Below are 13,975 nucleotides of genomic sequence, written 5' to 3' on the forward strand. Positions count from 1 at the left end.
TAACACACCTTGGAATATTTCCTTTCTTATATTGTTCAAGAAGTCAAATGTACCTGACAGAATCCCCACAGGGACAAAAGAAACTTCTGTGTTCAAGTTGTTGCAACTGCTGACCGAAGCACAATCCTTATTCCAGGGTACCTTCACACTAATTCAGTCCAACTCTGTCATGTGAAAACCCCTTTATCTTTTCAGAGTGCTTCAGGCTGTATATTAGCTGAGTTAAGAAGTGTAGTTCGAATTTACTGTACCTCCTCAGAATGTATTCTCCAGCTGAATGTGCTGTGTGAGGAGCGAGCTGCTCAGACTGCCAGGCTCTTCTCTATTCGGCTATTGATCGGGTTTTCGTTCACTGCTGATGAACATTAGAATTTAGCTGGGCTGTTTGATTCAAAGGAAACAAGGAAGCTAAAGGATGGCTGTGTTCTCTTTTGTGATACAGTGTTTTGTTTGAGGTTTACTTCGATAAGGATTTATAATGTGTACCCTCTATGAAAAAAGTTTTGGTAAACGGTAAATGGACTTGATGTCTAAGAAGGCAAAAAAATGTAATCTTTGTTGCTTTGTCGACTTTTTCGAGCTTTTGGTTGTTGTTTTGTCTTGCCTCCTGCAATATTTTCTTTCTGACATTCTTTCTCATATGTGAGCAACCTATTCTGATTAGACTCACAGCTTTTGCTGGATGTGAGAAAAAAAATGTTAAGTGCACAATAGACCTTTCGCCCTGTCTGTCTGTCTGCCTGCCTGTCTGTCTGTCTGTCTGCCTGCCTGCCTGCCTGTCTGTCTGTCTGTCTGTCTGTCTGTCTGTCTGTCTGTCTGTCTGTCTGTCTGTCTGTCTGTCTGTCTGTCTGTCTGTCTGTCTGTCTGTCTGTCTGTCTGTCTGTCTGTCCGTCCGTCCTTTATTCTTTCTTTCTTTTTTTTTTGACGGTTGAAGTTGAATGTTTGAATGATTTTCCACCACTGGAGGGCAACCTTACTGAGGATAATAGTGTGTTACTGAAGACTCACTGAGAGGAGAATAACATATTTCAAGGTGGAAAGGAGAGTGGTAGGCAGTGGGTATGTGTGATGTGTTGCTCAAGAGATCAGGTGTCTGTCACTTTTGAGGACGAATCGTTTTAACCACTTTCATGGCTTTCAGTGGGTGGGAGTAACATGTTTGTCCTGATTACCTTCTTACCCTCTGTTTGCTCTGAGTAGTGCTCAGAGATGCCATAAAAACTTCATCATGTCTAATAAAGTGCATACTTTACTGCAACTCTTGAAAATGTCTTTTTGTTTAAAATGATTTGGATTAAGAGTCTAATGCATGAAGATACACGACATGACAAAAAAAAAAGTTTAACACGTACGACTGATCATCTGTATTTGTAATGATTGTGTTTTTAATCATTCCACAGGGTTTGACCTGGGGGGTCAAGTTGCCATTGGTTTCTCCCACTGGAAGAGTCCTTTCCCTGGGAGCAGCCAGAACCTTCCGAGTCCGGACTGCGTTCACTCGGAGGCCTCTGCAGTCCCGCCTAGCAGCGAGCACCCGGAGCCGGTGTCCTGCCCGGCGTCGCTGTCAATCAGCCCGCTGCCCACCTTCAGTGCAAGCCAGGAAACGCTCTGTGACAGCAGCACAAGTACGTACGCAGAAGAAATCAAATGTTGAAATATTGTCAGAGGAGGCCTTAAACCCTTACTATATGGGTATGTTTTATATGGCTGTTTAATAGTCTGGATGTTTCAATAATCAATAGGAAGAAAAAAACATTTCCTTGATAGTTGCGGAGGAGGGACAAAATGCCTGACTTACCTGGAATTATTACATCGCTTGTGCCAAAATCTGCCAAACTATATTTGAATTCAAAAGAAATGGCACTCTTGATATCTTTCGTAAGATTTTTGCTCGTTGCATAGCATTCCCTTCTCCTGTGATTTATATTTATAATTTCATCTGCGACCAGTCGACATCTACTCGACTATTATCACATGACTGTGGACTGTAAATAAATCTCCAAGTTGTATAACCCCTAATATGTCCAGGTTACTGTAGAAGTTTCTCCTGTTCTTACATAATCCTTTATTGATGTTTACCTATAGTGACCTCAGTAGAAAAAAGGAGGCTTCCCTGTTCTTTGTTTGGCAAAACAAATACATGTAGAAACACAGCTCCAGAAAGATATCACACAACTTCAGCATTTCTACTGACGCTGTGATTTAAAATCGAAGTCATTCCAACAGATATTTGATCTCTGAACTCTTGTTTTAAATCATGTGCATTTTGTCATCAAACAAAGAACATTAACTTGTTATCATATATAAACATCGAAGCAAAGATGTGTTTAAGGGGGGCGTTTTCACATATGCACTCCTGAAAAATCTAGATAATTCCGTTGGACTTTTTCCGGAGATTCTACTGACTTGGACGTTCATATACAGTATGCTCCTCACAGCTGGATACTATGCCATTTGGACACGAGGTGGGGCAATACTTGCTTTATATGATAATAATAATAATAATAATACATTTTATTTATAAGAACTTTTGATAAACTCAAAGACACTGTACACATTAAAAAAGACAAAAAGAACAGAACAGTATAAACTAACAGACATTACAACATTACCCATAAATCACAAAGACAGTAAAGCAACAGATAAGCAGAACACACATCCCAAACATTCATTTTTGATCAAGGTGAGTCTTGATCAATGGTTTGAATGCAGAAGGGTCAGTGCAGTGTTGAATGTGTGTGGAGAGTGTTTTCCAGAGAGAGAGGGGGCAGATGGAGAGAAAGCTCTGTCTCCCCAGGTTTGGTGTTTGGTTCTAAGTGGGGGAGACAGGAGGATGGCATTTGATGAACAGAGGTTGCATGCAGGAGTGTGAGGGTGAAGGAGAGCCGTGAGGTAGGAGGAGGCTTGGTGGTTGAGGGCTTTTTGTGTAAGGAGCAGGATTTTGGTTTGGATACATTATGGGACCGGGAGCCAGTGGAGATTTTGCAGGCCAGGGATGATGTGTTCATCGGATCGGGTGTGGGTGAGAAGGTGTGCAGCAGAGTTCTAAATGTATTGGAATTTTATATAGATTATTAATTTTGCATAGTTGAAAAAGAGGAAATTTGTGTGCATCCATGTTTTTATTTCATTGATGCAGTTAGTCAGGGTGGAGCTGGTTTCCGTGGTGACTGTATTGGTAGAAAAGTAAACTTCATGTCGTCAGCTTAACAGTGGAAATGGAGACCATACTGGCAGATAATGTCACAAAGGGGGAATGTGTATGCTACGTATAGTCCAATGGAATGACAACATCACCGTGCAGCAGTCACAGTACAGAAACGTCACTCCAAAATGAATTCTCCTGAGAATATCTTACAGCGTTTTCACATCAGCTCGGACCTGCTGTGGAAAAAATACGTGGGGTCTGAAACTCTGTGTGAAAATCTCAGCGAAAAATGTAACTATTTGAGTTCACTTATACAGCTAATCTCAGTTTTCTGCAAGTGTAAAAGCCCTATTTAGCCCCTTTTCGACCGGAGGAACAAGACCCCAGAACTACAGTCTTTTTCAGGAACTACATGTGTTTCCACCAGATCTACCAGGGTAAATATGTAGTTCTGGGGTAGAAGTTTACCCCTAAAAAAGACCCTTGCTAGGGGTTATGTACTTTCTGAAGGTCCAGGAACTTTTAACAAAAGAGCATGGAGCCCCTGCAGAGCTGACTGGCTCTGATTGGTCGGTCACAGCAGGGTGTTAGATCAGCCACTGTGTTTGAAAGACTGCAGCTGAAAGCCCATTGTTTTTTTTTCTACCTTTATTTGAATCAAAGTTTGACAGTTATAAAAAGGTTCAAACACATTATTCTAGACTAAATAAGAATTTAAAAACAAATAAACTTGAAAACAAAGGTAAGCAAAAGAGTCAGAGGTTTGATGTGGATTTAGGGTAATCTCTTAAACTTGTTTATTTTTACTTTGAGTGTATTTTACATTATTCACCAATTCACTGAAATGAAACTACATGGTTTGACTTCTGCAAAAATATTTTGTGTAAAATAATGAGTAACTTGTATACTTTTTCTTTTTTTATTCTCCTTTAAAAAAATATCATAACATACTAACTTTAGTGACGAAAAGCTGTTTCAGAAATACAATTTCAAAGATCTTCTGTATTCACAATTAAAGCAAATCAGATGTTCTAAAGTTTAAATGTCATAATCACAAAAAAATACTTTACCGCAATAACTTTAAGACATTCATTGCAGAGGTTTATATCATTTATCTTCCTGGTGTGTCTTGGTGAAATGAGGGGAGTGAGGTATCCAGTGTTCATTGTTTTTGAGTCTTCTTTTCTTTAATCACACTAAACACTCGTCTCCCTTCACTTTCAATCAATAAAGTCATTTGCAAAGCCATGCAGCCTGATTTGCTTAAACTTCCCAGAACTTCAGGCAGCGGTGGAAACGCAGACAGCCGTGGTCCGCAGGAACCTTTAGTTCCTTCAAGAGAAGTCCCTGAACCTTTTAGTTCTGTGGGCCTTTGGTCGAAAAGAGGCTTTTGTGATTTTGTGGACTGCTCTGTGGCATTTCAAAAAAACCTTAAAATGCAATTAAATTCATGATTACAACATAATTAAGAAACAATTCAGAGTTTATGTTTATAATCTATCAATATTTTCTTTGTGTGATTGCTGATGTTTCAAGCGATATTATTTTTACAGGACAGGCAGAAATAGAGAAATGGATGGGTGTTAGCTTGTAAAGTCGTTGTTTTTTGCATCTGTGAGTGAACTATTTACACAAAGGTTTAAAATCTTGTTGATTTTTAATGAATGATCAAACTGAATATATTCATTAATTTGTTTTCTTTACATTATTTGACCTCTGAAAAATGCTCCAACTTCTTTATATCTCAGCTATTTATAATCTCCTGGATATAAAGAAATCCAAATGAGAATATTTTATTTTGAAGTTGGGAGAAATGTTGTTTACAGCAAAACAAAACAAAATATTGTTTCATATAACCCGTGTGTATGTTGGGTTCTGCATTGTGGTCTGTGTTTTGGTAATGACTTTACAGTCGGAGGGTTCTGGTTCTGGTACTCAAACTTACAACTATAAATAGTGGAGCTAGAGAAAATATGTTCTTGCAATGGTCATTTTCTTCTAGAGCTATCTTGCAGGTTGTTTTCTGATCTGCAGAGGAGAAACAAAATCTGATAGACAAAATTGAATTCTCAAAAGTGGAAAAGACATGTTTAATTTTGATGACCTCAGCTGCTAATGTCTTATTTAAGTTTTATCTAAACTGAGGGTTGTATTGTAAAATGGTAGCTGGTGCATTTTGTGCTTCATTACTCTGAAAACGGATTTATGAATGGGTCTCTTGAGGGTCCCTGCAAACTGTATTAAAATGTACTCTATATCTACATCTAAGGTCTTATTTTATGCTTACAAAAATGTGGACGACTCCTTTGATACCTACTTGTCATTTAATGTGTGTGTGTGTGTGTGTGTGTGCGTGCGTGTGTGTGTGCGTGTGTGTGTGTGCCCTTGAGTCACCATCAGAGGATCATACTGACACTGTCATCAGTGCCAACTGTCATTGTTTTGTGCTACAGCAACACTGACAAAGCCAGCCCTCCTTTCTGATTGGCTGCTGTTGAATCAGCTAGACCACTGATTGGCTGCCAGGGTAAGGCTGATTAAGACTATGATGAGCAGCATGCGCCTCCTCTCTCCCTCTCTCCCTCTCTCCCTCTCTCCCTCTCTCCCTCTCTCCCTCTCTCTGCCTCGCTCGTCCTCTCACTGTAAACATCCTGCTCATGCTTGTGTATGGTTTTTTTTTGCGGCAGAGAAGATCTTTGACAGCTTGTGTGCGTTTTTTTTTTTCCTGCTGCCTGGTCTTAGCCTCTCTGATATGACTGATCCGTTTGTGTGAATGTGTTTGTGTGTGTGGCTTTGGATGTAAAGCTATGTTTGGATGGCAAATGCAGTGATGAGGGGTAAAAAGTGGGGATGCTGGTTTCCCTCATGGGATGTCATGCTTGTTTGATTTCCTCAGTGAGGTTTTTGCTTCTTGGGGTGACCGCTGAGTGTGTGGTTTGCATGTGTGTGCGTATGGGGGGAATTATTCCGGCTGTTTTGGCGTCTGCTGCGGCTGCTTGGAAGCCTCCCCCCCTCCCCACAGCTTCCTCTTCCACTCTGAGGGGTGAAGCAGTCTCTCTACCTTGCTCCTCCTCCGCACGGTGAGTGTTTTGCAAGTTGTCTTGAAGCGAGGGCTTCTGGTTCTCAAAAGAGTGGATGGTTGTTTTTTACGCAGCTCTCTCTCATGTTCTGTTCGTGTCCTACTCATATTCCTCTTTACGCTTCATCTGTCTCAACCAGTGACCATGCAAGCATTTGACCTTCACATATACACAGTGACATATTTTTCCCAACCTGCTCCCAGTCTTCTGTAGTAATTCTCCAATTTCCTTAAAATCTTTTCAACTTCATCTTCCATTGTGTGTCAGTTGTAAAAACACAGAAATGGGTCACGTCACTGAGACGAGTTTGTGTCGAAGTGTTTGTATAAGCGTGTGTGCCTTTCATGTATCAGTAGCAGATGCAGAAAGACTTTTCACCTGCATGTTTTCCATGGACAAACATGCGACCCCCATCAATGTAAGCCATAAAGGTTGTAAGAACGATTCGTTCTCAAAAGTAACTGACACCTGATCCCCTTAGCAACACATCACACACACCCACTGCCTACCATTCCCCTTTTCTTTCCGCCCTAAAATCTCCTCTCAGTATGAGCTGTCGTCTGCAGACTAGGTTTTGTGTTATGCAATGATCCAAGCTCTTGGGGAGTGTTTGTTAGCTAAGAATGACTTTAAATGACTAAAAAGTCCTAATTGATAAAATAAAACAAACTAAATGTTCTTTGTTAAACAAGTGTGTTGATTTTATTGAGCTGATATTGTTTTGTCAATCTCTATGGGCTCGATCTTTGCATGAAAGGTGGAATAAAAATACAAATATTAAGATTTGTATCTTCAAATTTTAAATTGAGGAGAAAAAGGTTCATGATCTCACTTTTGTGTTGCAGTAGTCCTGTTGTACGGTAAATTACATGTAAATAATAATACATTTACATGTGGTCCGAACGAAAGCACAGCAAATTTTTGCTTATTACGAGACAGATCCCGCTTTGTGCACTGCAAACCCAAGGAAACTAATTATTTGATCAATGATCAGAATTCACAAATTTAAATAAAGCTTTGGTGAGGATTTTTTAGATGTTATTACACACTTAAAAATGTGACCTATTCCATGTTATCATTAATTCCCACCCTAGGGTTTGTGCCCCCTAGGGGGAGCACCAAGGCTTTGTTTTTTTCTGTGTTTGTCAAATTAGATTAACTTAAATCATGATGACACACGATAACATGATTCTAAGTAAGTAATTGGTTGAAACTGCAAAGCAATTTTGTGTCAGAAAACTCTGCATAGACAGAGGACAGGTTAGGCAAAAAGATAACAGCCATGGCTTTTTCCACAGGGGTCAGCAAGTTAAAATTAAGTTCTTATTAGCTGAGGGTGTTTTCAAACCGTGCTGCAATATTGTAGTGTAAAGTAATTATGGTTAAGGTAAACCAATTTTTAATTAAGGTGTTACTTTTTAACACAGTTAAATAGCCACTCACAGGAGACAGATGGACAGACCATTGGTTGTTGATCGACAAATAATGAGCTTAGCTCACATACCTCCTACTTCAATGAACTTAACACTGGTCATAGTCTTTGACTGGTCATCAGTCAAAGTTATGCAAGGATGTTGGAAGTTTGCTTTACTTCCACTTTGAATCCAGCAGCAACTTCTCGATGAAAAAAAGGCAAATAAATTGCAATTCCTCGAGTTTCCACTTGGTGTTTGCTGCAAAAGCCAAGGAATCCCCATGAAGTCGAATAATAAAATCTGAAGCTCATTTAAATGTCAAAAACTGGGGGCTGAGCTTCTTTTATTACTCAAGACTTCTCTATATTTGTCTAAAATCAGGAGAGTGGCTCTCAAAACTGACAGGTGGAAGTATTACAGCTCTACCGCTTTGCTGGATATGATTAATCAAAAGTTATGTTTAGGATAGCATTTCGAATATGGTGACAACCAACGCTGGGCTTCATAACAACTCCTCAGAAACCAATGGGTAACTTCACTGACACTACGTCCATGTTTTATGCAGTCTTTTGTCGGATACAGATTTGGATCATCATTTTTGGTTGCATTTATTACTACTGAATCCATCATAGGATTTTCCAGTTGTTTGGTGATGCATAAAAGCCAGATTTTTGCAAGATTTGCTTTTTTTTCTGATGTTTAAAGTCTGTAAAGCAGAGATAAAGATATGTTGATTGAAAACACTGGATCCTATAAGTCCTGCAATGCTATCCTGTATATATTTTAACATTTGTTAGAACCTAAAGTCTACACCCTGTCAATGAGAGGAGCTGATAAGTAGTGCTTATTAAATATGCATCTGACACACGGAAATAACAAGCATAGCCTACTTACTACTGCATGTATTAATTTACATGAGCTACTTGCTCCAAATACCCGAGGACCTGATTCACAACTAATCGGTTGATGACTTTTTGAATTTTTGAAAGAGAACTCATCTGGGGACATTGATACAATGGAATCAGCTGGAAGACTCACCGTTCTATTGGTCCTCCTAAACAACACATTCAATGGATAAATTGCAAAGACAGACACATGTTAAACTGAATAGACTGAAATGATTTTAAAGCCCCAGGTTTACTTCTCAGTTAAACTCATCAATAGTTCAGGTTCACAGTGGCAGGTAAACTATCAATAAGATGTAAAGCAGCCATCCACCACTAGCTGGAGCTGGAGCTCAGGATGATTAATGCTGCCAGAATGCAATACTCTACTACCCAGATGTAAACATGAACAATACAGAGTAGTTTGGAATTATTTTGATCTAGAAAATGGAGATGTGTTGTATAAGGCTATGTCAGGTTAAACTTAGATAACCACTCAACTAAAGCAATGGGTAACGTGAAGTAAACCTTGAATAAATTGCTCAATTATGACTTTTTCCTTTAAGACGAATAGTCGGACAGTATTTGAGTTGAATCAACTTTAAAATAATTACATAGTTGCTCCATGCCTGATTTGTGTAAATAGCATAACACAGTCGTTGAAAAAAAAAAAAAAAAAAAAGAGTCATTTGAGAAACTGTTAACTAGCTCAAAGTTTGTGGATGTTTCCTTGGCCTGCGGTGACTTCGTTTTCCTCTTAATATTATCTAGGTGTTATAAGATGTGGGAATAACAATTTCATGTCAGAATAGAAACACTGTGAATTACAAGTTCTGAAGGGAGCTGTCTGTGACACCGGACGTGTTAGCCTCAGTTGAGGCTTGGATTACTGATAAGGGCCGTTAAAGTTTGATCGATATTGTTTGACTGGCCTTTGACTGACTCGACCAAGCAGCTTCATGGAAGCTAATATGAAGTGTGTCAGTCCACTGAGAGGCAATATTTATAGTAAGCACTTTTTCTCTGCCTCTAATGAGAACAAAAATGTGTGGAATGGGTGCTGAGGAGAGCAAATTAATGAGCACAATCCCACCAGCGGACGGACAGCGCGCAGACGTTTCTGACTTTCTGAGAAGCCCAATAAGATTCACTGCAGTGACAAAAGCTGCACACTTTGTGGATAATTGTCATAAAAACGAAAGGGTCCAATGTTTAGTTCAATGTACAGTTTAAATAATTGCTCATTGTTATGTTGACTGCTCTTATTAAAAGAAACACGTGAACACCATGAGTGTTTGTGTCGGTGTCTTCCCCAAAGCTGTGAACCGAGGGGAAACACTGAGCTGCACAAATGTTTACTTACTCAAACCTCTTAATAAAGCCCCAACACAATCCTCTGTTCTGTCTCTCCCATAAAGGCATAAAAAGCCCAAAAGCTAAATCTGAAACGAAAAGGTAGTTCACAACATCACTTTGATTGCTGCCCTTACTTTTTCTGTTTAGATCAATAGCTGGCAATTTTTTAATTCAAGATAACAGTAGGTCCCTAATGGAAGCAGATAAACCTGCCTCTTTCATGTTGAAAAATGTGACTGATGTAGGGGATGGACTTGTTTATGGGCAACTTAACTGAAATTGAGCTGACTATAATCAGCCTTTTGATATGAGTTTGCTACAGCAGTTACAAACACTGTAGACTCTATTCTCTTCAGTAAAAAAAGACAATCCATGTTTTATCAGGTGTATCTCTTTCTAAGCCCAGCTGTCCGGCAACTAAATCTGATAGAATAGCTGAACCCTTGTGTAAAGAAATATTTACTGTGACTCCATCAAAGGAAGAGAGCACTGTTATTTTATTCACTCTGAAATCCATCACATTTCTATTTGCTGCATACAACAGCTCCAATATTCTGAAGCATCAACGGCTGATTAAGAGCCAAGGCGCTTCCCCAATCTCTATCTCCGTCCCCTGCACTACGGCTCAGCAGAAAAATTAAGCTGAGTCACCTCTTATGTCACAAACGAGAACTCAGCACGTAAAACCTTTGAGACAGCCGCCCACCTCTCCTGAATTCCCCAGAGAACTGAAGTAAAACATACAGACATGTCGAATTGATTTAAGCTCTTTTGGTAATCTTTGAATAATTGGTTTAATCTGAAGACCCAAATTTGGTTGACAAATGAACACAATCAGCTTGATTTTCAAGGTACTCCAAGAGTAGTTCCTTATTTAGGAGATAAAAGTTACTGAGCTGTCACTCTTTCATTTATACTTCTTTCGCTCTCTTTTCTGCTTTTTCTGTCATTCCACCTTTCTATTTTGCTTGACACTAAAGCAACAATGCAGGTAAAAGGTTTACAAGTGGCTGTGTGACCCAGTTCTTTTCCTTAATTGTTGCATTTACTGGCCAAACTCTGAACAAAATTCTGGCATGAATTTTCCAATAGCCTTGAGTTTAGTGGTGATGGTCGACAGAAGCCCTAGGTAATTGCAGAATGGTGTTTGATCCATAGTGGTGTTTTTACACATACCCAAAACTCCTGAACATATCTGAATATGTATAGGGGGAAGCTGCATGTGTGAACGCAAACAGCTGCATTTTTCAATCTAAATTGAATTTAATGTTGCAGTCTCTTTATGATCTCGAAAGGTAAACATGACAATTTGTTTAAAGATCCATTATTTCAATCATTTCACACATTGTCACTGTTAACAGCACACTGCAGACTATTATTTTATTTTTTTTAAATGTTAATGGTCAAAGACAGAAATATTGTATTTCTTAGTAAAGGACACTATACTTATACAGGATGAAATCAGCAGAACAATCAAAGGTACTGCTTTGTCAGCAGTTTTAGCCAAACACGAAAGAAACCCAAAGCTTTAACATCTTAACTCTGTGGTGTGAACTCTGTTGTGACTGACAGTGATAGCATTAAATAGCCACAACCAATAAGAGCACAATAAGACAAAGCTGTATATTATTCAATGTTAAAGACAAATTGATTGAAAGTTGAAGAAACCAGGTTAATTTTGGTTAAATCATTCCTTTTACTGACAAAGTACAGTACAGTAAAGGCACATTTCACAATCATAAGCTCAGTGCAAGTTGCTGGAAAACCCTGACATGAGGGTTTGTTGCCGTGGAGTAACACTTAGTGGCCTGGTGTTCGTTGAGGGTCCACCAACGCTTGTTTGGCAGTGCCATGTATTGCCTTTGGTGGGTTGTGGGTGACATTGTTTCAATTGGTTGTTGCTTTTTTTTTTTTTTTAACTGTTTATAGCCTAAATATCCATAAACTCATGAAGTGGCTTTTCTTCTTGCTTTGAGCAGTTAGGCTGAGTGTTTTCATCAGTATCGCCATAGCTAATTGGAGCTGCTACATTCCAAACATCTGTAAGCCTCCCTACCCTTTTCCCTGTGACATGATTGGCTGTATCTTCTTCTCTTTAATGTTGGGTGGCAACTCGTATGAGGCTCAATAATGCCCCCTTTTACAGCATGGGTGGTGTAGTTAAAGTTTTAAAGATATTACAATGTTATGGAACCATTGTTATATTTTAAATCATATCATTATTGTTGTATATCTTTCTTTCACATCTGTCTGGAATTTGAAGATTTGAGTTTTTATGTGTAACAAAGTATTTTTATTCTGAAGCCAAATGCTCTTGAACTGTACAAGAAAATTACCATTATATATAGTATTAATAATTGTTTAAAGCAATGCTGACTCAATATTCGTCTAGTCGCTGACAGAGGTGGTGCTCACCTCAAGTCATTTCAAGTATTTATAATGTTTGTGTCCCACAGGTGTGAGTTTATCTCTTCATGGGTTTGAGCCCCAACAGCAGAGCCCCCACCAACGCAGAGTTCCGCTGCAGCCGTCGGCCTCAGGCTTCAAGGCAGCGGAGAGACTCCTCGCCTTCTCCTCCTGCGGGAAGGAGGCAGACATCATCATGGAGGAATCCTCGGCTGAAGCCCCTGACTCCAGCACTCAAGACGACGTGCCTCCCCTCGGTGAGAACCGACAATATTTATTTACATTATCTATATCTTAAATTTTCTATTCAACAACAACATTAAGGTGACAGAACCCACTTTTACAGGAAGTTAGCATAATTCATACCAAAAGAAGCCACTATAAGATTGGTTAAAGACTTAACTTGACATTTTCCTATCTCATGTCACCATTCTAGATGATAAAGTTACAGCTGCATTAAGGAAGATACTATAATCAACAATAGAAACGTTTTGCTTAGATCAACCCTCCTTTGTTTTACATTTAAATAATAATTATTTAACAAATGCAACAACTGCAAGTGAAATAACCAAAGAGTTTAATGACCAAATTCCAGCCAAATCCTATAATTTTAGGACTGTTTTAGCCTCTTTTCAGCTAATTTTTGTGGTTTCAGGTTTGGTCCATTTGGTTGAAATTCAGTTTGAAATGTATTTGATTTGTCATTAACTTATCGGTTTGCTTTAAGTGAAAGAAGAAAATGGCATATAAGTAAATTTGTTTTTTTACAGTATTGTTTGCTCCCAACTTCAGTCGTTTTTTTTTTATTATTATTATTTTTTTTAATTTTATTTTACTGTATTGATCCCCAAGGTCAAATTAGGCGTTTACACTCATGTGAACATGCAACACACACATAGGCACATACATAGACAGGATCCTATGCGCATGCACTGAGCTACTGCCACCCCTCATTTAGGAACTAGAACGCCGACCAGTTCCGAGGACACAGATGTGTTTCTCAAAAGTTGTTTGAGTCCCGGTAACACATATTCATCACATTATTATACTGTTCTCTCCTTCCCTCCAGCTGTGAAGGATGTTAATGTGCTGCTTGAGAGGGTGAGGTCAGGGGACATCAGCAGCCCGTCTCGAGATGACGACTCCACCTTACTTAATCCGGGGACCCACAGCAGCATCCTCGACGAAAACTCCAAGTCTGATCCTGGGCTCCCGGAGGTCAGTGATAAAACTAAAAAACAAACTAATTCCTTCATCCAATCTAAAGATGAGATAAAAAGAGTAGTTTATACCAGTATAATAGTACAGTAACAGTCAGGTTAACATCCATTTAGTCATTCATTCATTACGCAATACATGATAAAAATTGAACCATTTTAAATCAAGATGATGAAGTCATCCTCTCCATGGAAAGACATTTTCTTTTCTGACTCTGTCTGTTCTCAGTTGAGGAGTAAATCCAGCGGCCTTTGTTTCAGCGATGGAAAGAGCAGCATCGACTACATCCTGGTCTACAGGAAGTCCAGCTCCCTGTCAGAGAAGAGGGAGGTGTTTGAACGGAACATCCGTGCAGAAGGCTTGCAAATGGAAAAGGAGGTAAACAATGTTTCGGTAGAAGTAGAAAGTATATAATTAATGTCTGATCAAAATGAGTGTGCACCTCATCACTCCTGCTGCGTCCAGGTC

General features: G+C 39.1%; 1 protein-coding gene across 3 annotated transcripts in view; it reads left to right on the forward strand.

Annotated features, from left to right (window-relative positions):
- Nucleotides 1–13,975, forward strand: part of LOC306818017 (anoctamin-4-like) — a 48,821-nt gene that overhangs the window by 8,996 nt on the left and 25,850 nt on the right. For 2 of the 3 annotated variants that reach the window (XR_013778113.1, XM_079335349.1), the window contains exons 3-6: nt 1,401–1,625; nt 12,340–12,546; nt 13,359–13,507; nt 13,736–13,885. Coding sequence is in view for 2 of the 3 variants with exons in the window: in XM_079335349.1 (XP_079191475.1) it covers nt 1,401–1,625; nt 12,340–12,546; nt 13,359–13,507; nt 13,736–13,885 (731 nt within the window). In the remaining variant the exon portion in view is untranslated. Of the gene's footprint in view, nt 1–1,400; nt 1,626–5,774; nt 6,229–12,339; nt 12,547–13,358; nt 13,508–13,735; nt 13,886–13,975 lie in introns of those variants that run through there. The other variant, XM_079335350.1, reaches the window with a different exon arrangement.

The sequence above is a fragment of the Symphodus melops genome (assembly GCF_947650265.1).
Source record: "Symphodus melops genome assembly, chromosome: 22".
Taxonomy (NCBI): domain Eukaryota; kingdom Metazoa; phylum Chordata; class Actinopteri; order Labriformes; family Labridae; genus Symphodus; species Symphodus melops.